Raw genomic sequence first — 26502 nt, forward strand, 5'->3', positions numbered from 1 at the left:
GCTGTTTAGTGTTCTTTTCTTTTCCTCCCTTTCCTTGCTTTGAATATTAAGTTTGTTTTGAAAAAAAATGGCTTAGTCTTTCCTGAACTGAGGCTTTGCCTCAGTTAAACAATTCACTCCCGAAGAACCTGACATCACAACTGAATCCGGTATCGGCCAATCGTTCAATGCTGTAGCCAGCAGTCACAGGGATGACAATCGTACGACGACGTCTGCATGACGACAAATGTATGAAGACACAGGAATGACGACGGCAGTATGTCGGCAACGGAGTGACAATGACGGCATGACGGCCATGGAATGACGAAGCCAGAATGACGTCCTCACGACAAAGACATGGTAAAAATGAGATGATGATATTTGAATCTCGGTGGCAAAATGGCGAAGGTGGAACAACTACGTAACGACGACGCCGGAATGGTGAAAAGTTGGGAATGTAAGAACAGGAGTGCCCTACAGTGTGTAAGCTATTGGGCAAGACAGCAGCAGCAGAGGGAAAGCCAAGGGAAGAGGCAACTAAAGCTTTGGCATAGGAAAAGGCACTTTGGAATTTTAGCAGCTTTCCCAGTACACTCGGTATTGTTATTTTCCGCAGGCCCGTTCTACGAAACCAAATTCGACACCAACTTTTTTTATAAATGACCGCCGTACACCAAGCAAGAGATACGTAGCGCAGCCTCATTTTAAAGGCTACTGCTGCGACAGATACAACCAGTATTCCAGGCGCCTCCAGGCCCTTGGGCTGAAGGACTACTGCCTCATAAGGCAGTAGTGCTACTCGCAAACTAGCACAACTTCTGTCTTACAAGCACACGTAAGGTTACCATCACCTTTTAGCGTATTTTTAATCTTCATAGCAGACTTCATCACAGTCGATGTCGTACTTTTATTACAGATACGGGGTGATCATCTTTAAGTCTCGGCATTTCTCTTTTGCTGGTGCCCGGCACCAATCTAAGCCAAAAAGGTGGTTAATGTGGTGCAGAATTGTTAAAAATCGCCTGTTGCAGATAACATGATTATAGTGCTTAAGCTGGATAGTGCGGAGAGGCGGACATTACTTGCACGAAATATCGAAGCACATATTCGAATAATTACGAGAAATTTACTAATTAACATCTTATTTAATTACTTTACACCACATATTGCAATATACTCGAAGGAATTATCGCTGGTGAGTTTGTCAGGCGTATCCACTTCGAATTAACTTCCAGAATGACACCAGTTTGGAGCAAAAAAGCGAGCAGCAGCAGTGGGGCAGCGACATCCGTGGATCCATGTCCTCTTCATGTGTTATGAAAAGTGAATGGCCTCACGCCACTACTGACGTTCATCTCGTCTGGAAAAACACACCTGCCTGCCACTCTGCGCGAATGCGACGGCACTTGTGACCGCCTGGGCTCAAGCGCAGAACGGGTCAGGATGTTGGTCGCTAAAGCGTGCAGGAGAACAAAGCAGAGAAAATTACCTTCTTTCCAAGTTTCTAAACTGCGTTTCAGCGTCACTGCACTCAGCTGTGCCGATCGGCTGACATTCGCCAAACCCTTCAGCGATGTTCCAAGGATTCCAGCTTTTCCAGTTGTGGGAAGCTCATGGATATATTTCCCTATTCTTGGTGAGTAAAGTCAGTTGTGTCTTTTAGTAAATTTTTTATTGTCACTGTTATTATGATAAACCGAAATCTATAAAGCATTTAACAGCGGCAATGTTGATTTGATTTAATTATTCTGCATAAATATTCTTTTTTATCCTTACCAATTTGTCTAAAGAGCCCGCGTTTTATGCAGCTCAATTCCGATTCTTGAGTTGGATTTCTCTAAAGGGCTGATATTATTTGCATGATAAATCAAGAAAATGTCAGTAATTACTTTTAAGCTAATTGTGCATGTTGAAGCTAAAGGTACATATTGAAGTTTACGAACTGTAGACAATGAGTTCGCAAGTCAAATCCACTCGAAACGAATTTTGGGGAGGCCAGTTTCTAGATATGCGTTTGCTGAGTGAAAGCGAAACGCATTCTTGTTCCGATTGTTTGTTAGCTTGAATGCATAAAAGGCCTTTTGTTAACGAAGTAAGCGGAAAAACATGGCATTGTTACCGCATGTTTACCAGCACCTTTTTTCAAACCTGGTGGTGTAGTTTCGAAATTCGTTTCAAGTGGGTGTGCTGGTCATATAACTGCTTTCGATTCACAAATTGCAATATGTACTATAGAGTAATTATATAGACAAAGAATACCTGAATTCCGACTCGTGTTGGACCGGGGTAATGCGAACCAGTGTGTGATGTTCAAGTCCCGGCACATTACATCTGTATAATTTATCACTTTAACACATCGCTTCACTACATTGTTACTGCCTTACTACATCGCTATAGTAAATGGTTAAACAGGAACCTCAACAAATCATCATCAACTTGTTTAAGCTGAATTTTGTTCAGGAATCGCAATGTACAACAAAAAGTTGTATTACAATCACTATAGCCATCGCGTAGTAGGCACAATATAGAAATATATACGCAGTGTAAATCTGCGCGACAAATCAGTATTCCTTATGCTTTTCTGGTGATGGAGAAGGTGAAAGTTTCTTCTTGCCAACGCAAAGCACCGACACCACTTTCATCTCGTCCTGTTCTTGCACCAATTTAATTACTATGGCAAATGACTTCTTGTGCAGTCTAGCCTATTGGTCCACAGAGAACTGTTTAAAAGTAAATACGGTGAAAACAAAAGCTGCAGTTTTTCATACCAAAGGCATGAGCCTTCCTTCAGACCTAACATTAGCGTATAGATCTACAAATATAGAACTTGCTCTTTCTGCAAAGGTGTTAGGGGTAAACTTCACAAGTGTACTTGCTCTTCACAAAGGTGTTAGTGTACAATTACATAGGATCACCCTGTAAGCTTTGTACTCCAAGAACTTAGCCGCATAACAGGCGTTTTAAATCGCTACAGATATACTTTACCTGTCTCTGTAAAATTATTAATTTATAATGCTTTATTTGTGTCTCACATATATTATGGGCACCTTATTTGGGGCACCACGACTCAGTGTAACTTGACTAAATTAATTCGTATGTAGAAGAAACTACGTCTCATCGCTAATGTACCGTATGCCGCCCATACTGAAAACCTGTTTGAGAAATACAACATTGCTACAGCCTATAACATCTATAACTGCAGACTATTACGCGAATAATAATTTATTACCAAACGTAACAATACCTTACTTGTAGAACTTTCAAAACTATCCGTCAATTCTTACCGTTATTCAACTCGTACACCTGAAGTGTACAAGTTCCCGCGCTCTAGAACTAACTACGGTTGTCAAATGCTTTCTAATAACCTTCCAAGGTTACTGAATTCGTGATAGAGCAGGCTAAAATTTACAGCATTTATCACTGTCAGAATTTAAAACTCTATTGCTTTCACCTCTTTAGAACGCGTTTCTGAATGTTTAAATTTATTCATGTTCAGCCAGTATACATATTCTGCGCTTTTTGTGAATAAACCTTCAGTTGTTAGTGCGCCCTGTGTCTGTCTCGTTACTCGTCGTTTGGTCCTGTGTATATTCTGGCGCTGTCTATTACTTGATGAATGTTTAAAATGTATGTTATGTTCTTTTTAAATCTATGTTACCAAGTGCATATAATTTAATTATTTCAATGTCGCAGTCTGTTTGCATTGTTATTACTTGTGGAAATATTTGATTTTTTATATATTGTATAACTGCAATGCTTTATGGCCACTATATAAATATAATATATATGGTGCTTGATGTTTACCCTACGCAGCCATATTGTATCTACGAGAGTGAGGTTCCCTCAAGCCGCGTCTGTGCGGCTTTTTCTTCTCATCCACCTCCACTCACCACTCCTCTGTACGTGCGCGCGTGTGTGTGTGTGTAAATGACAATCAATAAATCAAATCAAATCAAGCTCTCGCCTAGGAGTCAGGGGAAAAACTAGCATGGCCGCACACGGCTATGCGCCGTTAGGTATGCAAAGCTCAGTGATATGTTTGGCTGTCCTGAATGTCTGACACTGAAGAATTCCATTCCTGGTTGTCTCATGTAATGGCAACGGGTGAACACGCACGTACTGTCCCAATGCTTGTGCCTGAACGCATGCCCTGTCACGAGGAAAGGAGACGAGAAAATAGCACATGACGCACGCGCCAAATTTTCAAAGAGGCGACTGGCTTTGTAATCAGAAAAGTATGCGTGCGACCCTAGCCTAATTAAATGAGTCTCTGATAAATCTTTAGGTTTGGCATTTCGATCCAAAACCCAATTGGTCTGTGCGATATGCCAGAGGTAGTTTATGCAAATTCAATTGCGTAACAGCTCGTGTATTTTTTTACTGCACCGACTGTTTTGCATCTCGCCGCTTATCACGCAGAACGTATAATGCACGCACGAGTGCGATGCTTTTAGCCTAATAGTAAGCACATAGTTCCACAGATAAATGGTAAAAATTCAGTGGCATATTGGTATTTAAGTAGCAGACAAGCGGTGAAGTTGTGCCCGGATGTGAATACCTTCAATTCAATAAAGCTAGCTCCGCAACACTGACAATGAAGTAAAAGAAAGATAAGTAAAAAAAGCCTCACAAGCACGTCATTACCGTATTGGCTTGTATAGAAGCTCAGCTTTAGGTCCCCTGAAAGCCTTGCAGGTGCTTTGATTTTAAACGAAACGGTGCGCAATACAAGACCGATTGACGCGTTTACTGTAATTCAGTAAGTAAGAAATGTCCGTTGAAAATATCGTCATTGTAGAACCGTACGTACGTTCTCAATTCATAAACATCTCTCACGAAGGACAAAAATCATAAAACTAAGCAAAGAAGCGGCAGTAAGACTAAAGTTGAAACAATTATTTCATTGTAAAGTCAGAAACGCAGTGGCGACAAGCACTGATCAACAGTTAGAGTAAAGCGCTAGACACACGATGCGATTTTGCGTGCGATCCGTCGTACGACGCGCCGCAGTACGACTTGCCGCATGCGACGATTCGGGACACGTGATGCGAACGAGCGTGCGGCGCGTCGTTCGCTGATGCTCCGCCCACATTGTCAATCTTTCATTGTTGCTTGACCAATTTTGGTGCTCATCGTATTGACGTCAGAAACAAGACTGATACACGGTTGTTTTGCTAGTTGAAAACAATATGGATGGCTTCTTTTTGTGAACGATGATCCGTTTTGCCATGGTTATCCACAATAAAGAATAGTTTGTGAGTCCAACATAACTATGTCCTAAAGTTGGACGAATTCACATAAAGGTACCGGCAACTGTAGTCTACTCGCAGCGCGCGAAAACTAGCGGAAACCCTGTTGTTTCGCGAGTTGTGTTGGTCTTGTGTTCAGCGTGCTGTGCGTATTCCCGCAATGCTCCACCTCGACCGCCGCAGAAGACTGCTCCTACTTAAAATGAAGGTTCTTCTGATTCAGAAGAAACGGAGAGAGAAGCGAAAGTGGTGGGTGCGACCGTCATGGAGAGAACGGCACACCGAAAGCGAGTATTTTACGACGGTGAGTAGCGTTCTCTTCAGTTATTGTAACCGTAAAAGCAGGATTAGGCAACCGCATTTTTCGGCATTACAGTTACAGATAATCAATAATTTAGGCAACGCGATACTGATGGAATAGTTAATTGCCGTCATTGCTACATGCCTGACAAGTGTAACTTTACTATCGAGGATGTTACCTTGACATTAAGAATGCTAGCACTGCACCAACTTGGATTTCCGTACCAAGATACATTTAACATGCAGAAATGCTGTCGTCAAACAACCGTTGGACCGATACTACTGAAGTTGCGTTTGAAGGTGAAGTTACAGAAAGCACAATTTTGATGTAGGGCCTCATACTAAGAAACATTCCCACAAATTGGCAAGTCTAAAAAAAAGGTAAAACACGAAGTTTACGAATCCGTAAAGCTGCACCGAAAACAGATATCGGAGCTCTGTAAGCTGTGTACAGTTTACGCAAGGTTCTTGCAATGCTTATGAGGGTTTTTCAAAAGGCCTACAAATTAGTGGAAAATTTGAGAGTGGTGTATAATACATCACCTTTGCCCATTTCAGATATCTCTTCACATGTATTTAATATGTTTATATCTTGATTTGCTTCTAAGTTAAAGTTAAACACTGTAGTGTTTTTTGAAATTTTTTTGAATATTTGTAAAATAAATTGATGACCTAAGTAGAAAACCTCATTCCAAAATTTACAAAATTTTTCTTTTCGTGCAACAGACCTCGTAAAGTTCCGTGCTGTGTATGTCTAAAAAACGTATTTCCATTTCCACGTAGTTGCACTGCACCTCCCTAGCTAAAGAAATCACTTGAAATACTGTGCTGTTTCTTAAGACAACTTGCTGCAATCTCTAAAGAGAAACGGAATTAATGCGCATATCTTTTCCTCAGATGCAAAGAATGCGTAACGGAGACGTACTGTATAAAGTACTACCGTATGACGCCACATCAATTTGACTTCCTTCTAAGCCTCTTGCGCGAAGACCTTGAGAGGAAGCATGTCATCAGAGAGCCGATATGCCCTGCTGAGCGACTGGCCATGACACTAAGGTAATGTATACCACATTTGTGTAAGGTGTTGCATTGTATACTCAAAGTTTTATGTCACTTTCAACCACTGCAGTGTTGATTCAGTTGGATTATTAGGGCCTCTATTTGCATGTAATACAATGAAACAAAAATAAAAACAGTATATGTTGACTGTTAGTTGGTGGCTATGAGTAATAAGTTGTACTGCAAACAGGACGGCACTGATATGTGACAGGACAAGGCACTACTCTCAACGAACATATCTATTACGTCATACTCCTGCTTATAAAACAAACCTAAGGAGCATGCTGAGAGGAATTATAATGAAGGACAGATTGAGAGCAAATCATACAAAATATACTAATAAGAAAAATTCTGTGTTGTGCAGAACAGGACAGAAGCAGTAAGGACAGGCGTGCATGCATGTCATCCCTTTGGTTGCGTGACACAATTGTATGAAGCAACAAAGTGATGAATTGGGCTAGTTGGTGCACATTCATTGTTATTACGCTATGTGCAGCACACACTAACGGGGGCAAGATGGACACTGACTGGGAATAAAGACAGAAACTGACACAATAAAGCCATCATTTCCGGAATGTTTGCATGGTGTCATTAGAGCCAACTAGATTTTAGGCGTCAAGGTTGTGCAGCAGTGTATCACAAAGGATTAAAAGAGACCAGATTGTGAAAAGAAACATTCCAAGTTTGTAAAATGTACTGTTTTTGTAGTTTATAAAATTCCCTTGACATGTCACAATGCATCCATGGGACAAGGAAGGAAGGAAGGAAGGAAAATAAGAGGCGAAAGGCAGAGAGGTTAACCAGGTTAAGTGTCCGGTTGGCTAGTCTGCACGGGGGGATGGGGTAAGGACAGAAAAGATTAGAAAACAAGAGAATATTAAAAAAATGTCACAGTTTCGCCCTAATGGCGAAGCGATGAATGCGATAGCAACACAGCAATATCATACGAAGTAAGGTGAGCAGCTTTGATAGCAGTATGAATTGTAGTAAACATGAGCTGATTAAGTAAGCAGGTGTGCTGCGGCGCAAGTAGACCGACATGAAGAGAGACTCGATGACCACGAGAAGGCGCGTGTGAAACGGTGGTGTTGATGAGAAGCGCTTCCCGTGGGCAGCGCGTGCGAAGGGACACACCTGTAGCGCTGCACTGCCGACCCGGGCAGCATTGCATGTGTAGCGTGCGTTGGAAAATGTGGCCCGACTATTACTAACTGATTGAACAAGCGTGGTGTGAGCGCGCACAAACAAACATGAATAGATCACACTGAATGACTGCAGACAACGACTGTCAAAACGCTGGCAGCAAGCGCATATATACGCCGCAGCAGCGGGCGAAGGTACGTGCGGTCTATCGCTTCAACGGAAACTGAGCGGCGAATGGACGGCGCATAAAGGTCAGAGCCGTGTGGAGATAAGAGACGGTGCGGTCGAACGAACGACGAGCGCGGTTGTTGGCAGCGTAGAAGTCCGCCCCCCCCCCCCCCCCCCGCTCCTTCCGGCGCTGGCTTCCCGCTTCCTTGCTTGCGCGTGGGAGAGAAAGAGACTGTGCGGACGAGCGACGAGCGCGGTTGTTGGCAGAGAAGTGCCCCCCCCCCCCCCCTGCTCCCTCCGGCGCTGGCTTTCCGCTTCCTTGCTTGCGCGTGGGAGATTGAGTGCGTTCGCTCTCCGTGATAGCGCGCGTCCCCGCACGCTGCCTCTGGGGCATACGGCGCGCAGCGAAGATTTTATCTATACGGAACCTCACGGCGACGGCGACGACGACGGCGACGGCAGAAATCCGGTTGAAGTGTCCATATAATTGCTATCGCAATAAAAGAACAAAAAAAGAACAAACAAACTCATCTGTCCGCACAAATCTATAGTTTTTCATGAAGTCCTGTTTCTTTCAAAAAGCGTACTAGCGCTTTTAAAGCAGTTCGTTCCGACGTCGGCTGGGACTAGGGACCAAGAATTCTGGCTTCCGGAAGGGTACGGCTGTCTATATTGTCGAGCGTGGTTCTGAGGACTTTCCTTTGTGCACTAAAACGACGACATTCCCACCGAAGATGTGCTATCGTCTCTTTGCACCCGCAAGTTTCACAATCTGGACTTGTGGCCATTCCCATCAGGTAGGAGTACGCGTTGGTGAATGCTACTCCAAGTCTTAGGCGACAAATGAGAGTTACCTCCCGTCGTGGTAAGCCATGTGGAAGGCGGAACTTCAGATTAGGATCCAGGGAACAGAGGGGCTGGTTTTTAAAGTCCGTTGAATTCCAGTGGGCTAAAACTGGCAACTGTATGCATGAGCACCTGAAAGAGCAAGAGTGGCCTCTACCAACAGGAACTGGCTCGCATTCAGTACAACACTGCAATATATGCACGTGTCAAGCTGTTATTAAAGAGACTGTGATATTGAAAAGGAGCCAGGATACCACTGGTCAAGAATTATGAGCATTTTTAAAAGGCTTATTTTATATGTTGTTCTTAACCAGTAACAAACAATTTTGATATTGTCTGCAACAAGCTTTCAAACCTGCCATTCTCACCCCTGTTGCAGGTACCTATCATCTGGTGACGTCATGCAGGATATAGCCCTTTCATTCCGAGTGGGCATATCAACGGCACGACTGGCTGTCCGAGTCACATGCAGAGCACTTTGGAGCAGACTGCAGCCGCTATACATGTCGGTTGGTATACCTGTTAAATTTGTTACAGGCAATTGCTTCCAATGTTCAAGCTCTAGTTGCATTTAAGAAAAAGACAATTCGACCTCATGGTCGTACGCCTCAAAATAGTGCAAGCTGTGCTTTTGCCAAAGTGCTCAGCACACCTTTTATTATGTGAACTAGTTGTCCCTTTCACTTTACAATCTTTATGCAAGGCTAAGTGCTGGGCGAATTGGTACATATTGAGCAAGGAATTAAACAGCGAACTAGACTCATACACAGAAACAAGAAGTGCACAGGACGATGCTGAACTATCAACTGACTTTATTATGTACGAAAACCCGCACGGTTCGTACGAAGTGCATGCACCAGCACAAGATACCGCAAAACCACTTTTTTCCCTGTCATGGGCACATGCAATCAAAATCAGATTTCTATGTCTGAACACTTCTTTTCAGTCAGGATTGTGAGCGACGGTACACTAAAGGCTCAATCACACCGGTGACTTGAGGAGGTCGCGCGACCATTTGCGATTCGCGACCAAAATACGACCGATGTTCACACTGGCAAGCCCAGCTGAACGCGACCCGCAAGTCGCAATCCCGGAGATTATCGTTTTCAGCGAGAACTCTAGGAATCTACGCAGTTCACACGCACTTCACTGGCACTGTGTAAATTGGTTTCGAATTCCGGCAACAGCCACAGATTTTGATTCGAGCGAACAGAAAGGCGTCCCTGTGCTGATGTGCTGTGCCATGGTGTCAGCTGTGGCAGCGAGGAAGCCTCCGAAAAAACGCGATGCTGGTAGGTGCGCCCATGCCTCCGCTCGCATGAAGTGGCCGGCCACGCAAGCCGCCTCCTGCCCGAACTTTGTGCACATGACGACTATTATCGAGAGTAAGTTGTCATTTGTAATTTGCATTGCGTGGGATTCGGTACATAATATTAACGCGAAGCTGTTCACCTGCTGTTCACCTTTGGGTGGCGTGCTCATCTAACGAATGGCAGCTGGAAAAAGGGTTTGTGTTGTGCTTTCTTTTCCAGCTGTTTAGCTTCCAGCGAATGCGACCGCATACATTCGACACGTTGCTGCAACTGCTGCGTCCCAACATCACAAGACAAGGCACCAGTTACCGGCCTGTAGTCTGCATATGGTGGCATGGACAAAGCTGGATAAAAACCCATAACATCACTTTCAGCGCGGCGCCGATTGGTTAAGCAGCTTTGCGACCACGGTTGCGTGACTGAAAAATTGAGCAGCGAGCGACTGGCCCAAAATGGTCGCTTTTCGAGAAAAGCGACCATTTGCGACTGGTCGCTTCGCGACCCCTATCAGTCGCCAGTGTGAATGAGCTTTAATACAAAGGTCACTGTGCTTCCTAATCTTAGAAGATAAAAAAATCTCCCTTGGCGTTCGCGTTCTTCTCGTGCCAAGAATCGTTATGAGCTAAGCAGAATAACAGAACCACATCTCCTGCAATTATGGGCTAAATGACCATCTGTTCATTTCATCAAGTTTAGCATGGTGCCAAGTTGGGCCATACAGCGCACTCACCAGCAGTTGTAGCTTGAAGGAATTGCAATGTTGACTTGTGCAAAATGCCCACAGGGGCATTCTGTATTGTGTTTGTGTTTAGAATATACAGTCGAGCCCCAATATACTGAATCTGAAGGGGATCCCCAAAAAAGTTTTATATTAGGTAATTCGATATGTAGAAGAAAACTTTTATACTGGGAGATTTTTCAGCTGTTCAATATACACATAATTCCTTATGTGGATTCAATCTATCTGGGTTCGACTGTAGTTGCAATCGGTCACCTGGCATGCATGGTGAATCTTAAAATGGTGTTTCTAAGCTTGCAGTGCACTGACAAAGTACTACCCTTCACTGTAAAAGCTGCTTCATGCTCTAAATTGTTTTTTTAACATACAGAAACCCAATACTGCCACTTGGCTACATGTCGCTGAGGGGTTCAGGCACACCTGGCAGTTTCCAAACGGCCTTGGAGCTGTCGACGGCAAACATGTACATATCAAGTGCCCTGGGAAATCTGGATGTACTTTAACTACAAGGTGTGTATAATTTTGCAATATGCAACAGTTAACTTGAAGCAATGCTTCAGGTCAGTTGGGTTGTGATGAGAAAACTCGTGGAACTCATGTAGAAGTATTCATATTCTGTCTTGAATAATAACACAGTGAACACAACAGGAAAGGAACCAGCTTGCAGTGCATAAGGAATTCTTTAAATAAAGGTCAGATAAGATGTGAATGTAGAAATCGGCAAGAAGTGCCAGAAAAGTTAAATCAAACATTTCAAATGTTTGCTTTCCGCTGTGCGTACGCTCTCCGTGATAGCGCGTATCCCCCGCGCACTTTCGCTCGCGGATATGGCGCGCGGCGACGATTTTATCGCCTTTGGACTTTATACGGAACCTCACAGCGACGGCAGAAATCCGGTTGAAGTGTCCATATAATTGCTATCGCAATAATAAAAATGTGCTTGTTTATCATCTTTGACGGAGAAGTACTTTAGTTGGTCCTGCCTCAGGTTTTTCAAAGCTCTGAGATGGTCTTCCACTAACCTTGCCGCTCATTTTTCCTTCGTGGAAGCTTCTACATCCTTATGCACATTCCACTCACACAATACCCGAGACTTGTAGCTCCTCACTGCAGAAACCGACAGCTCAGATTTGCGGCACGCAGCGGCTTAGCTCAGTGCTTGGATGATGAGAATACAGGGGTGGTTCGTGGGCGCGCATGCGCCGATCCTACACTCGTTGGTGTGTTATGCTGCTACTTGCTTCGTAAATATATTCTTGCGCACCTCTCTCCACGACAGTAGTTCGGTACACTCTCGTGGTTACTTGTTTATTGCAGGGCACTTACTCCATTGTCCTTCTTGCTGTGGCTGACAGCAATTACAAGTTTGTTGTTGTGGACGTGGGTGCCTATGGCAAACAGAGTGACGGGGGAGTGCTGGAGCAGTCCACATTTGGGAGACTACTTGACGAAGGAAAGCTACAGCTTCCCCGGGACCTGCCACTGCCGAATACAGCCCTGCCGGTTCCTTGCGTTTTCATTGGCGATGAGGCCTTCCAGTTCAGAACTGATTTTATGAGGCCGTACCCTGGGCGAGGATTGGAGGCTCGCAAGAGAATATTCAACTACCGCCTGAGCAGAGCCAGGCAAGTTGAAATGCTTACTATGCTGCTTTTGTAAGAACTGAAAGCTCATGATTTACCACAAGCATTTTTTTACATCACGCAGAAGGTGCGTCGAGAATGCATTTGGCATCCTGGTGACCCGCTCGAGAATTCTGGAGAGAGCAATGGGAGAATGTCCTGAAAACACAGAGGAGACAGTGAAGGCACTGTGCGTGCTACACAACTTCCTGATGGATGCCCGCACAGGGAGTGATGACTTTTACTGTGGGCCCGGCAATGCCGACTCTGTAAGCCCACAGGGTCAACGGCAGAGTGGCCAGTGGCGGCAGTTAGTTGTACAGCCACCCACGCAGGTGGCCCGCACCAAGGCCCATAACTTTGCCTGCATGGCACGATATGTGAGAGATATATATCTGCAGTACTTCAACAGCGCTGCGGGGCGTGTGTCTTGGCAAGATGCTGTGGTTTGAACGTGCAATGCATTGATGCTACTGCTGCGCCATTTTCGTCGAGAGGCGAACCCTGTTGTATGAGGGGGTACCCGAAAGTAACCGGAATTGTTTTTAAAAAGCTATGTAGTTATTTACTTTTCACAAAACAACCTTACCACCTTCAAAGTACTCTCCATTACACTTATTACATTCGTCCAATGTGAGATTCCATTTTTCGAAACATTTTTCAAACTGGTCTGTTTTGATGGTTGACAGCTCCTTTTTTTCCCCTTCATCTCTTCTACATCGTGAAATTGCGGTCCTTTCATGTTCTGCTTTCACAAGAGGACAAAAAAAAAGACAGTCGCACAGAGCAAGGTCAGTTGAGTAGGCGGCATGTGGCAAGGGAGTCGTGCTATTTTTTGCCAAAATTGCCGCACTGAGATGGCTGCGTGAGCTGGTGCATTGTCGTCGTTGAAAACACTGTTCCCCGACTTCCACAAATGAGGCCTTTTCTGTTGCACACTGTTATGCAATCTCTTCAGTACTTCTAAATAAAAAGCTCAAGTAACATGACTCCCTTAACACCTGACCTAGCTCCGTGCGACATTTTTTGTTTCCTAGAATGAAGAAAAACATGAAAGGACTGTGATTTCACGGCGCAGAAGAGGTGAAGAAAAAAAACAAGAAAGGGAGCTATCAACCATCAAAACAGACGAGTTTGAAAAATGTTTCAAAAAATGGAATCTCAGATTGGACAAATGTAGTAAGTGTAATGGAGAGTATTTTGAAGGTGGTAAGGTTGTTGTTTGAAATATAAATAACTACATAGCTTTTGAAAAACAATTCAGTTACTTTTGGGTACCCACTCATATTTCACCAAACTATGATGAATCTGCACTCACCTTGCGCCGAAAGGGTTGTTCGGGCTGTGGAAAACGGAACTTAATCCTCAAGTGCCGTATCTCCGTACCATTGAAAGCGGCATGGCCTGGAACATTAGCGGTGTTAACTGTGGTGGACTGGGTCAAGCCTCCCCAATTAAGGTTCGATCGTACCGCTGTTTTATCCTTGGGCTGTTGTCTATTTTCAATACATTCCACCCCACCGAATGTGGGTTGCTTAGGCAACAGGTCAGCATCGCTTTTCAGGCAGTAGCGAGCGATTGCGCTGGCACCGAGCCAGAACCCACGCTCTTCCCCTGCAAGTTCTTGACTCCGTATGGTGCACAATACCGTCCTTTCCTGTAAGCACTGATAGAACTCTGCCCAGCTTCCATAGTAGCGGACGTGTGCTGTTATCGTGCACAAGCACCATGTCAGTTTATCCGGGTTTGTGTCCATATAAGAGGTCGTGCTTATGACCGCTACGACTTCACAGCAAACATTAGAGAGGGCTTCGGTGTTGAGACTGCTGCGCCCAAGTGAACGTGTGAATGCATATTTTGTCAATGTCATGAGTGCCCCCACCAGCCTCCCCATCAGGGAGCTCTATCTGCAATGAACTTCCTTTTGACCTTCGCACTGACGATGCCGCAGGCGTTTATGCTGCTCAATTCAGTAGGCCAACTGCTTCAGCCTGTTTGTTCTTGCTGAAGGGCATCATATCATGCGTGTTTCCTCTTCTACAAGTCTTGAAAAAGCAGCTTTGCGACAAGTGTAATTGGCGTTGAATACTCCAAAGGATTGTACATCCTTGCTAATGTCTGAAGCACGATGCACTTGTTAAAAGGCTTGTTCGCTGCGAAGTCGGATGCTTCGTGTGCAGTCAGGGTAATCTGGTCACTTTCCCATTCCCAAGGTATGCGATTTCGGGAATCTCCAGTTTCTTCTTTAACAGCAACCTTGTCGCACAGAAAGCATTTGCACAAAGCATCTGAATTGGAGGTGCACTTACATAGTTCTGTGCTTGCTTCAGAGAACATTTTGCGCATTTCACTGTACACTGTTGCAGCTTTATTCACATTCGGAAGTTCCACGATGAGGTCGTCTACACGAAAGGCTTTTTCCAGCAAAGCCAGTTTCCGGATATCGTTATTGACAAACCGCTAGGTGATGGCGAATGGTAGCTGCTAGCAAAAAAGGACTGGATGAGGCTCGGAATGGGACCCACGTCATCCTCGTCACCACAGGTGGAGATGGGTCACCATATCAGGACAACCGGTCAATCTAGAGAAATCGCAGCATGTTGTAAACTTCCGGGCAAATAAGCATCTGCACTCTTTGATATCCGCAATTGGAACGACTGGGTGACATAGGAAGACGAGTAGCAGCTGCACTATGTCAATGCCTGGCTTTATACTCTTGAACATGATATCGTTCGAGCAGGGATGAACAAGCGCGTGCAAAGCAGCTTTGTCGTGACAGCATCTCGACGGACAACTGCATGATGCGGCATATAGTAGCACTTTTTCAACTTGCCCTGCGTGCTCTTTGTTAAAATACGCTCAGACTGCCGTGTCTTAGTGCTTCAGGAGCTGAGACTTGTGAAAATTTATTGAGTTGGGCTTGCAAACGGCGCTCGACTAATCTTCGAGTTTCACTGCCTCAAGGTGTCCCTGGAGCTTGTATCATCAGCGGTGCCTGGTAGCGTCCATCAAACTTTGTGATGCTGTCTTCAAATATTATAAGTTCTGCATGAGCCTTGCCATTTTACACTGTAGATGGGTTAATTCCAATGACATCGAGACGCCAGGTCGCAGAAGGATCGCAGTCGGGAAGAGGAGTCGTGCTGCAAGTTAATGACAAAGCACTCGTAGGTGTTGAACCTTCTTTGAGTTCCACCATTCCCTGAACTGGACGTTGCATTCACGTTGCAGGTGAAGAGTCGCTAACCTCATTTTCTGCTGAGATGCAAGATGTAGTGACTGTCGGCATTCGGTAAAGTCCAGACTTGGGGCACTCGTTGCCGTCGATTGCTTTGCAAGCTCTCAAAGAACAATGCTCTGGACACCGTATGCCTTTCGGTTGTATTCGGCCGCTGCCACAAGTTCTTCTTTGTAAGCGTAGTCGAACGTTTCCTTGTCAAGGCTGACGAGCTCCATGTTCTTCTGAATAAGCCAGCTAACATGAGTCCAACTGGGAGGCATTGGGAACAAAGGCTGCAATTCTTCAGTCAGGAGCGTAATTGTTTTCATGATGCTGGCCCTGACAACGCCATGGTTCTTGCTTAGCTGCTCCACGGATGCCATTGAGGTTAAAACTTGGAAGAGCGATGACTGGGAGATTTTGGCACCAACAGACATGTCGCTTAATAAAGACCCTAGCCCAAGCATTTATTCTCATGCACATGCCATTCCTCTTGTTCCCCCTGTTGCCGCCTGTCGGCAATGATGTTCAACAGTGCTGCAGGTTGCCACGACAAGGTGGCCTCCTGTATGTTCAGACCAGTACCTTGGTGAATGGGCGTGAGATCACGTGCTATAAACATTAGGACCCTTTTTGGGACAAACAGCAGATTTATATATCAATGCTTGTGTCATTACATTCCACAAGTTGTACCACTATAGATTAAATTCGCGATTTAAATTTGACAGCGCTTTATTGTTTAGAAGAAAAAAAGATTACAAGACAAAGAGAGGCGAAATATGGATGGTACCAACTGCAAGTTTTCAACTCCTGAATGCAGTGCTTGTGCTACATGTTGTGTCATCTCAATAATTTATTCTGTTAAATAATATTTTTTTCATGTGCTTCAAGCAAGTTACACTTCAATGTTGTAAATTCGAGAGCATAATTTGATAGTATAGATACTTTTTGTATTATTATATTTGCTACCTTGTTACTTAAACAGTGTGATCTCTACAGTGTTTATATTTGATGTGATTTCTAATTTTGTCTCTGCTGCTGTGAACCCTTGTAATGGGGCCAGCGGGCTCATCAGGCTGCCAAATGGCAGCTTTTATTCGGCGCTCCTATCTCTGTGGGACAAAATAAATGGACTGATTGATGAATGGACCCGAGTTTTAAATATTTAAATGCATACAATTGTAAACAATGCAAGCGCAGCTACCTGTCATGTTTCGCTAGAAATGGAATCTGATAAAGTGCCTTGCATATAAACCAGCCATGTGCAGCTTTCTGTCTCAATCCATTTTTTGTAGTGTTCTGGCAATTAAGTTCGCAAAGATCTTTTCCTTGACTATCCCACACTTCTACTTTTGAAAGGCATTGATAGAAAAGTAGCTCAGACTTCTGTGCCTGAAAATGCAACGGTCGCATATTCTACCGAAGCTCATCACCACGTCGATCACAAAGCACCACCATCTGTGAAAGTTGTGAATTTTCACCACTGCCATGCAGCTGCAGTAGTTTTAGTGCGATAGCAATTATATGGATACTTCAACTGGATTTCTGCAGGCGGCGTCGCCATCAGGTTCCGTATAAAGTCCAAGGGCAATAAAATCGTCGCCGCGCGCCATATGTGCACTATCTTGGAGAGCGAACGCACAGCGGAAAGCAAATGCGACTCCCGTCGCGCGAAAGGCCGTGGGGGTATGGGAGGGAGGGAGGGAGGCGGGGTGACGCTGTGCTGCGCCACCAAATGCTTATGTTGCCACCGTGCGCAAGGGGAACTGGCCACTCAATCTCCCACGCGAAAGCAAGAAAGCGGGAAGGCAGCGCGGGAGGGAGGGGGCTTGTACTTTGCCCGACTGTGGCGGTCGCCCGCACCGTCTCTTAAAAGCGATCTCCGCACGACTCTGACCTTTGTACGTGCTGTCCATTCGCCGCTGTTTCCGTTGAAGCGATAGACCGCACGAACCTTTCGCTTGCTGCCAGCGTTTTGAGTCGTCTGTGGTCATTTTGTATGATCTACTTATGTTTGCTTGTGTTTGCTTGTGCTTGTGCCGTTTTATCGGCTTGTTTGCCGATAAAAGTACTATCCCTACTCCGAATATCTCTATACTAATTTGCTATCGCAATTGATGCTTCACCTTTCGGGCGAAACTACATTTTCCTTTAGTTCACATACAAATGCAGGTTGATCCATAATACAGGGAGCCTTTATTTAAATGCACCAAATAAATAACACAGGCAACAAGCAAAAATAAATCAACACAACATTTGCAGCCTAGATAGTCTTCTCTCCTTGAGGAGGCTTTAATGGCACCAAGTTCGTGGGTACAATTCCAGCTTCGTAGTGGTTTAAAATGTCTAGTATATGGATCTTGCACAATCCTAAAATATTATCTGGCACCTTATCCAACTGGTGCTTTAGTGATAATAAAAAGTGTTCATTGTTCGACATAGGTATGTGTAGCTCATTGTTAATGTTTTCAAGAAGTCTGTCTGTGCTGTCTTTCTTGCGTTTTCTTTTTGGTGTCTTTTCGAGGGAAGAGGTGGGTGTGTTGAGTGAAAAGGCCGTAGAGACAGTCTGCGGAGAAGGCAGACTGTCTCGAAGGCAGACTGGCCTTCGGAATATTGGCTGAGGATTTCTTCCGCAGAATCATCCCTAAAGATCTCCATGTTCGTGGTCGTTCTGCAAAAGAACACACTTTAAATTTCACTTTGTTGGTTCGGAAATTGTGCTTATACTGCCCAAGTGTTTGAGACATAATGCCTTTTTGACAAGCGGACTTGTCTTCACCAGGGCTACAGCTCAACTTGCTGCCATGTTGTAGACAAGCCCAACTGTCGAAATGTTGACTCACTTGTTTCCCTACGTGCCAATTCTGTTGAACTTGTAAAAATTCAAACAATAAAGAAATTGTGATGGTGCCTGTACTGCCCTTTTCTGGCAATGTAAGGCACTATATGGAAGCACTGCGTAATCAAGGAGCACAGGAGGCATACATGAATATCTTTGAAAATATCTAAAGATTCTATAGCTACCTTGTTCCTGCACAACAAAACTGGAAAATTACCTATAAGAAGGGTCAGGCAAAGAGACAATCCAATGCCATTCACTCCATGCGTAGAGGAAATTTTAAGGCTCATGAGTGAGGATCAGTGGCGAATATCTTGACAACTTTTGGTTTGTAGATGACACATTGTCCTGTTCAGCAACACTGGAGATGAATTGCAAGAAATGATTAAGGACATTAAACCGAGAAAGTGTTACTCACCGGGGAGTTTAATCATGAAAAGGACATTTACAGAATAATAAACGTATTTGAGTACATATGGCAGGCATTACTAAATCCTGACTGGGAGATTATCACTGTTGTTAAAAAGAAAAGTGTACAATCATTGCATTCTACTGGTGCTAACACATGGGGTAGAAATGTTGAGGTTAACAAAAGAAGCTCGAGAACAAGCTGACTGTGCAAAGTGCCATGGAATGAAAACGTTATACGTAACGTTAAGAGAGCGCTTTGGATCAACAAACGCAACAAAAGAGCAAACAAGGATAGCCGATATTCTAGTTGACACTAGGAGAAAGAATGGAGCTCGGCAGGCCATTGCACTGCTATCTGGATTCCAACATGCACCTGCTAACTGAGAGCTAGCAGGTGCAAGTTGGAATTATCTAGTGCGAGACTGGCAATTGAAGATCGCTGGGAGAGGCATTTGTCCTGCAATGGACATAAAAATAGGCACGATCCAGGACGATCTTTCAATACGACGCCAGCAACCTTCTTTTCTTCGTTGTAGTTTCTTTAATTGTCTATATGTGTCCTTCGCGGCATCCTCCTTATCGTACTAGAGACGCGGTAATATATTACACCACTCTCCACGATGGCTGGCTATTAAAGACGATAGTCTTTCTTGGGCTACCAACGCTAAAAACTTTGTCCGTCCGTCCGTCTGTCCGTCCGTCCGTCCGTCCGTCCGTCTGTCTGTCTGTCTGTCTGTCTGTCTGTCTGTCTGTCTGTCTGTCTGTCTGTCTGTCTGTCTGTCTGTCTGTCTGTCTGTCTGTCTGTCTGTCTGTCTGTCTGTCTGTCTGTCTGTCTGTCTGTCTGTCTGTCTGTCTGTCTGTCTGTCTGTCACCTGGGGCGCGATCTTCTACGCGTTCCAAAATGGAACGGAGGCGTTCCGTTCCATCGAGCCGAACACGATTGGCCAATTTCAACCGCGACGTTCAAATTGACCAATCGTGTGCGGCTCGATGGAACGGAACGCCTCCGTTCCATTTTGGAACGCGTACAAGATCGCGCCCCAGATTCAACCACCAGGGCCAAACCAACCAAGCTACTGGCACTGGTGGCACGGCGTTATACACGTCAACATTTTACAGCGCAAAGAAAACCTCACGCCCATATGAGACATCTGTTTCGGTACTTCTTTTAGAGTGCAGCTGACGACACCGCAACAGATAGAGCCTAAGACAAAGGCAAACGACCACGGAATTCGCGCGCCAGGAGGTTGGTGCTCAGCACCGCGCGTAACCAGAATATGCGTGGCATCGCCGAATGTTCCCCAGAGGCACCTTGCTGGAGAGCACATTTCGCTGGCCGACCTTCGGCCGTCTTTGCGCAAACATCAGAAGTGTTGCGGTATACCGAGTCTGTTACTCCACGTCATGTGCCTACAAAAACACGCAGTTTCAGCGGGAAGGCGAAGTATCGATTGCAATAGCAAATTAGTAGACAGCTATACGAAGTAAGGATAGTAGTTTTATCGGCCGTATAACCTTGGAACTATTTGCTTACTAACTAAATTAACAAGCATGGTGTCAGCGCACTCGGGCAAACATGAGCACATCACACTCGATGACCGCGGGCACTCGCTGTCAAAATGCTGGCGCCGGGAAGCGCGGCAGCAGCAGCTAGCAAAGTGACCTTCGGGCTGTATATCGCTTGAAGGCAAACTGAGCTCCGAGAACACCACACGCACAAAGGTATGAGCCGCCTGCTGATCGCTTTCAAGATGAGGCACACGCGACCACGCACCGTCGTGCAAAGTACGCAGTGTAAGTGGTTCGTGTGGAAATGGAAAGGTTGACACTATCGTCTGCAGCCCCTGAGGGAGCACGGCTCAGCGCCAAAGAAAGTACGCAGTTGGTGCCCGAGTAAACGCCGCACTCCCCGCCCCCCCCTCGCGCCTCCCGGTCTGCGTTCCCGTTTCCCTCCCTGCGCGCGCGACATTGCGCCGCGATGGTCGGTTTCCCATGCGCGCATTCGCCAAATACGCAGTTGCTGTAGGAGAACGCGCCCTCCCCTCTCTCCCATCGCCCCCCCCCCGACCTTTAGCGCAACGGAAGACGGCACGTTTTCTTTCAGCCTCCCCCTCTTGCGGGCGCCAGATTGAGCCGCGATCGTCGGCTCCCCTCGCGCGCTATCGCTTGCGGATACACCATACGGCGCGCGGCGACGGTGTTATCGCCCTTGGACTTCATTATCACGGCGACTGCAGAAATGCGCGTCAGGTGTCCCTATAATTGCTATCGAATAAAAGTGGTTACCAAGAGTGGTTACGAAGGACTATGGCCGCTACACGAAGCAGTGTGAGACCGAACCATTCAGCAATAAAACGATGCGCGAAGTGTCTTTTCTGACCGTTCATCTTACGAAGTACTGGGGCGCGAACCTTCAGCTCTGGCTGGATCAGGTCAAGAACCAGTTCGCGGCGGCCCGGATTTAATCGCAGACAAAATCGATTGACCATGTTTTCTCTGCCATGATACTCGCGATAGCTGCGCAAGTTGAGGACCGCATCTTGGAAATATATTTTGGTTGCAGCGCAAAGAAAGAAGACGTAGACAAGATATATATATATATATATATATATATATATATATATATATATGTCGTCTACGATATATAGACTGTATATCTCCTCTACGTCATTGTCCTTTCCTGCTCCAAAAAAAATACGTTACTGTACCAACACGCCGAACTTTCCATCATATTGCGCACCTTGCGATTAGGACCTTCTTCGCAAAAAGCGCTTCTTTCAGCACCTGCCATCTTTCACCTGAATGCTTTCCGCTTGTGCCACCGACGTATCCCTGGATAAGCTTTCCCAGCTCGGGCACATCGACTCCACTTTGATCGTCGGTTGTCCTGGCGTTTTCTCAATGGAAGAATCTCGCCCATGTAGTTAGCCTTTGTACTCGTTTTCAACATTAACTGTAATGTAGCATCGACGAATTCCATAACGAGATGCGTGCGTTATCCACGCAGATAGCGACATTTTCCGCTCGCCGCTAACATACCGCATCACGCCACCGCTCATCGTCTCGTGGGCGCCCCACGTGGTCACCACGAGGCCTGTGCTTGTACCACCACACCTTCGGTGAGGCAGCCCAGAAATGCGTAGCACACTGTTCGTTTTCGGGAAACGAACCGGCCAACCGCTATGAGTGGCGAGTGGTTCCGCGCGGATCATTTTTACTGTGACAATATGTCGTGCCTTTTCACAGCGTGACTGTAACTATAAATTCAATGATGTTTCCAATGCACAGTGATAATATCCAGTAATAATATTCTAGCATGTTTCACTAGGTATGCTATTTCTCACTTAGTCTGCTGGATTTCTCAGCTTATGAAGGAGACATATCTGCTATAATGTTGAAATTCACAGGTGTATGACCAGTTATTTTGTTTATCTTTTTAAGACTCGTTCTCGCTTTTCCAATCCGAGTCCCACACGATAAAACCCGATTTTCTTTTTTTTTTTGACGAACTAAATATTTTGTATTGTGAAACATGCCGGATGATTGTGCAAGGGAGGCGAAGAGGTGCAAGGAACCCTTCACAGCAGCAGTTTTCTGGCAAACGGAGCTGCCCCTCAATCTGCGTCAGCGCTGTACAGTTGAAGTTTCGAACATACTATTACGTTCTTCTCCACAGCTCTCCTACTGTAGCTCCGCATGGTGAAAGAGCGACATTTATTTTTTATTCATCAGAAGAGCGTAATTGTTTGAAACCTCAACTTCACAGTGCTGACGCAGATGGCGAGGTGAACGCATTTAATGGTCGCATTTATGACTAAATTCTGCAGCCTGTTTCCTGCATGGAGAGACTCAATGTACTTGTATACGAGCAGTGTAGTTCACTGAAGTATTTCCGAAAGCAGTACCATAGAAAGATCTACATTGACCAAAGCAAGATAACGGTTGACAAAATGACGATATTCCGGAGAATTTTACAGCGCCAACGTCAGTCAATAAAGCGTCAACGTCCTTTTCCAGCATTGTGGGAGACTGGTACTCCCACGATCAGAGGCGATACAGTGAACTCTCACTTGAGTGAACTTCAAGGGATCCAAGGAAATAGTTAGCCCAACCTAAACTTAACTATACTGAATATTCACTAGAAAATCCAACAACATAGAGCACAGCAGACATTGAGTCAAGTGGGAAATGCAATTTATGGAGTTAATATTTTCATTTAGAAAAAAAAAACTGGTGCTCTCAAAGTGCAAGAAAGTAACAAAGCTGTCCAGAGAGTATATGCTTTCGTGCACTTCCTCTGGCACAACTTGCTGCTGAGACACGGCATCCTGTAGCCTCGGCTAGGGTTGCCGGATTTGAATCTGCCTCTGCCATTGCATCTTCCTCGTCGCACTCTTTTTCTTCGAGACGAACACTGGAAACAATTTCAAGACCTGATAGCTCAGAGCGCAAAACTTCGTTCAACTGATTTCGAAAATTTGCCCGGTTTCACTCATAAGTTTGGTCAACTGAAATACACGCTGTTCACAAATTTGTTTAACTGAAACATTTCTACATAGAATGCAGAGAAAAACTGTCGTTGATTTTCTGAAAGTTCGGCATTCTGAAATATTGTTAAAACCCACGTTAGTACAACCGAGATTTTATTGTATAGTCATTTTATTTTTATAGCTTTCATGTTTTCCCTTAAACAGCCCTTACGAGGTATCACACAAGGGGCACATACAAGAAGTTGGATGACAGGTTGTGCACAATCTTATTTACAAAACGCATGCTTTTTCGTGCATGAAGGCAGAGAAAGTCTTCATGGCAATGATGTGATAGGGAAGGCCGTTCCACTCTGCTGCTGTGCGATGAAAAAATGACGAGAAGGCAACAATACGTGCACCAGGGCAAGCAACATTCAGAGGATGGCTGGTGCGCGATGATATCCGTGAATGTCGTAGAATGTAAGGCTCATGCTCAAGTGAACAGGTGTGGAACTTGTGAAATAATGATAAACACGGCGGACATGCAGTAGCGTGTCTAATCCTTATTCTCCTTTTAATGATGTCGAGCTGATATGTGGAATGAATGAACCTTGTGATGTGATTATGTATGGTTTCTAGAGCGTTGGTGAGGTAATTGTGGTGACATTCAATATGGGAATGATTGATACTCGAGTTTTGGCCTAACCAGTGCCTTATTTGCTAGTAATTTTACATGTTGAGGTTCAATTGGCAAATGATGTAATGCTAGCCACATACGAGCACCGGTGTAGATCACGCAGGATAGTAACGCCTAGATACTTGAATTAGTCCACGGTATCGATTGGGATGGTAGTATTTTCTTACGGAAAGTGGGCACGATTGCGAATACAGGAAACAGACATTAAATATATTGAAGACATTGAATACAGTTTAGGGCCATCAACCAGCGATCACACCAGTCTTAATGGCTGTTTGGTACTTCTGCACCTAAATGTGGTAAATATTATATCAGTAATAGACTGGTAGACAACGTAGTGGCATAAGACATTGGAATCTGAGTGGTGACATGCAGTGATGACGGTTTATGTACAGGGTCGTCCACTCTTAGTACGAACACGGCGCCGCGTGACCGCGCTCCGCGGAGCGCCAGCGCACATGGCGCGGCCGCGCATCGAAGCTAAGCAGCGCAAGCGCACAGGGACTTGGAGGCGGGGCTGCGTGTCGTCTGCTAAAGCGCGCGAGCGAGCCGTGTTTGTGCCGCCTGTTGTCTTGTAAAGCAAAGCGCGCTCGCGCACTTTAGCAGACGACACGAAGCACCGCCTCCAAGCCCCTGTGCGCCTGCGCCGCTTAGCTTCGATGCGCGGCCGCGCCATGTGTGCATGGCGCTCCGCAGAGCGCGGCCACGCGGCGCCGTGTTCGTACTAAGAGTGGACGACCCTGTACATTACGTACAAGAAGAGACCTACATCAGATATCAGGGTACACTGTAAGTTTAACTGCGAAAGGTTTATATTAAGCATTGATAGGCCACTTTATCAAGGTACTTTGCCGAATCAAGAAATGTCGTATATGGGTCTTACTATCAATGTTTGAATGTAGGTCATGAAGCGAGGTAGCCAAGTGAGTGTTACATGACAGACCTTTGCTCAAACCCAGCTAGGTTAATGTAAAAAGTTATTGCTCTCTAGGAAATTCATTACGTGCGAGTACATGACATGTTCCATGATTTTGTCATGGGACACTAGTTAAAGAAATTGGACGATGGTTTAAGGGTGGTTCACGGTTACCTGACTTCTAAACTGGAATGTCCTTGCACATTTTCCATACGTCCGATATGGTGCCTGATAGTAAATGTGAAAACAGCAAAGCTAGATACATCACGAAGATACGATGTGCGTTTTTAAAAGCTTTAAGGTGATTTCATTATACACCTACTAGTGAGGATAGTTTCGGTTTGTCGATCATTGCGGTAGGTCGGTGGTAAAACAAACAAAACGGCATTGTTGAGCATAGTTTCGCAGTCAAGGTCGAACCAAGTTTCATAATCATTCGAAATTTTGACAGGAGGAGATAAACGGGGATTTATCAAGAGTAAAAATGTTCGTTTTATTGCTTAGCATGCGAGGTAAGTCCAAATGACAAATTGAGTGCTTCTGTTGGGAATAGCTTCCAAGTAGGCGCGTGGTGTTTCATAAAATATTTTCCAGGTGCTAAGACTTGGTCTTTAGCGGAGTGGAACAGAGGTTTCTTTATTAGTGGTCTAGTTTTAAGTGCATTCGTGAACCATGGCCTATTGCTATTAGGGCCAAGTAAGATTGTCGGAATAAGCTGTGCAACGAGATCGTTAATTTGATCTTGGAAAAACAACCAGTTTTCTTGTATCGAGCGACTTTCAAAGCCCGATTCAAATGTGTGTATATTGCAACTATAGTTGAAACTCGATTAAAGTAGTGATGCCCATGCTCGAATTATTTCGTTAAATCGGGAAGTTCGTTAAATCTATGAAGGGATTTTTCGGTCCTTCGAAATCTAATATTGTTATTATTACCGCTAACCCATGCCGGCACGTGTGAAATCTGGAACGTAAGAGCGCTACCGACTGCTGAGTCGGTTGTTCCGTGCATGGGCGCGGCGTGCAGCCTCGTCAAAATAAAGGTAGGGCCGTGACTAGGGTGTTGAGATGTTTTACCGCGATAGTATTAGAGCAGACGCTCGAAGAAAAACCCGTCTGAGTCAGCATTGGAAATGAAATACTGCTTTTTTACTGATTTATTTAAGAAAAAACTTCGTTAAATCGGGTTTCGTTTCGTTAGTTTCGCTAATGCGGGTTGAAGACAACATTTAACACTATGGGTACCTGCTGAAGAATGGAAATTCATTTGTTAGATCGGGAACATCGTAAAATCCGGTTTCCTTAGACCCAGTTTTAATTGTAAATGGTTGCTGATCGACGATTAATTTTCTTCAACGTACAGAGGGTTAATTTATGATATGACGTGAGTTACATAATGGTCGCTTATTTCGTACAGCTAGCTAACTGAGGACATGCTTTCAGGATGGCTGGTTAATATAATGTTTAAGGCGCTATCAGTGTCTTGCGTTATAGATTCCTATCACACTTTAGTGGCTCAGAGACCTACTTGCG

The 26502-nt window shown here is 45.0% G+C and overlaps 1 protein-coding gene across 1 annotated transcript in view; it reads left to right on the forward strand.

Annotated features, from left to right (window-relative positions):
* Positions 1-1401: 1401 nt before the first annotated feature.
* Positions 1402-26502, forward strand: part of LOC119463461 (probable cytochrome P450 301a1, mitochondrial) — a 129338-nt gene continuing 104237 nt past the window's right edge. Inside the window, exon 1 of the mRNA XM_049655222.1 lies at positions 1402-1615. Coding sequence (XP_049511179.1) covers positions 1423-1615 — 193 coding nt within the window. The 5' untranslated portion in view covers positions 1402-1422. The remainder of the gene's footprint in view (positions 1616-26502) is intronic.

This window comes from Dermacentor silvarum, chromosome 9, assembly GCF_013339745.2.
Source record: "Dermacentor silvarum isolate Dsil-2018 chromosome 9, BIME_Dsil_1.4, whole genome shotgun sequence".
NCBI classification, from domain to species: Eukaryota; Metazoa; Arthropoda; class Arachnida; order Ixodida; family Ixodidae; genus Dermacentor; species Dermacentor silvarum.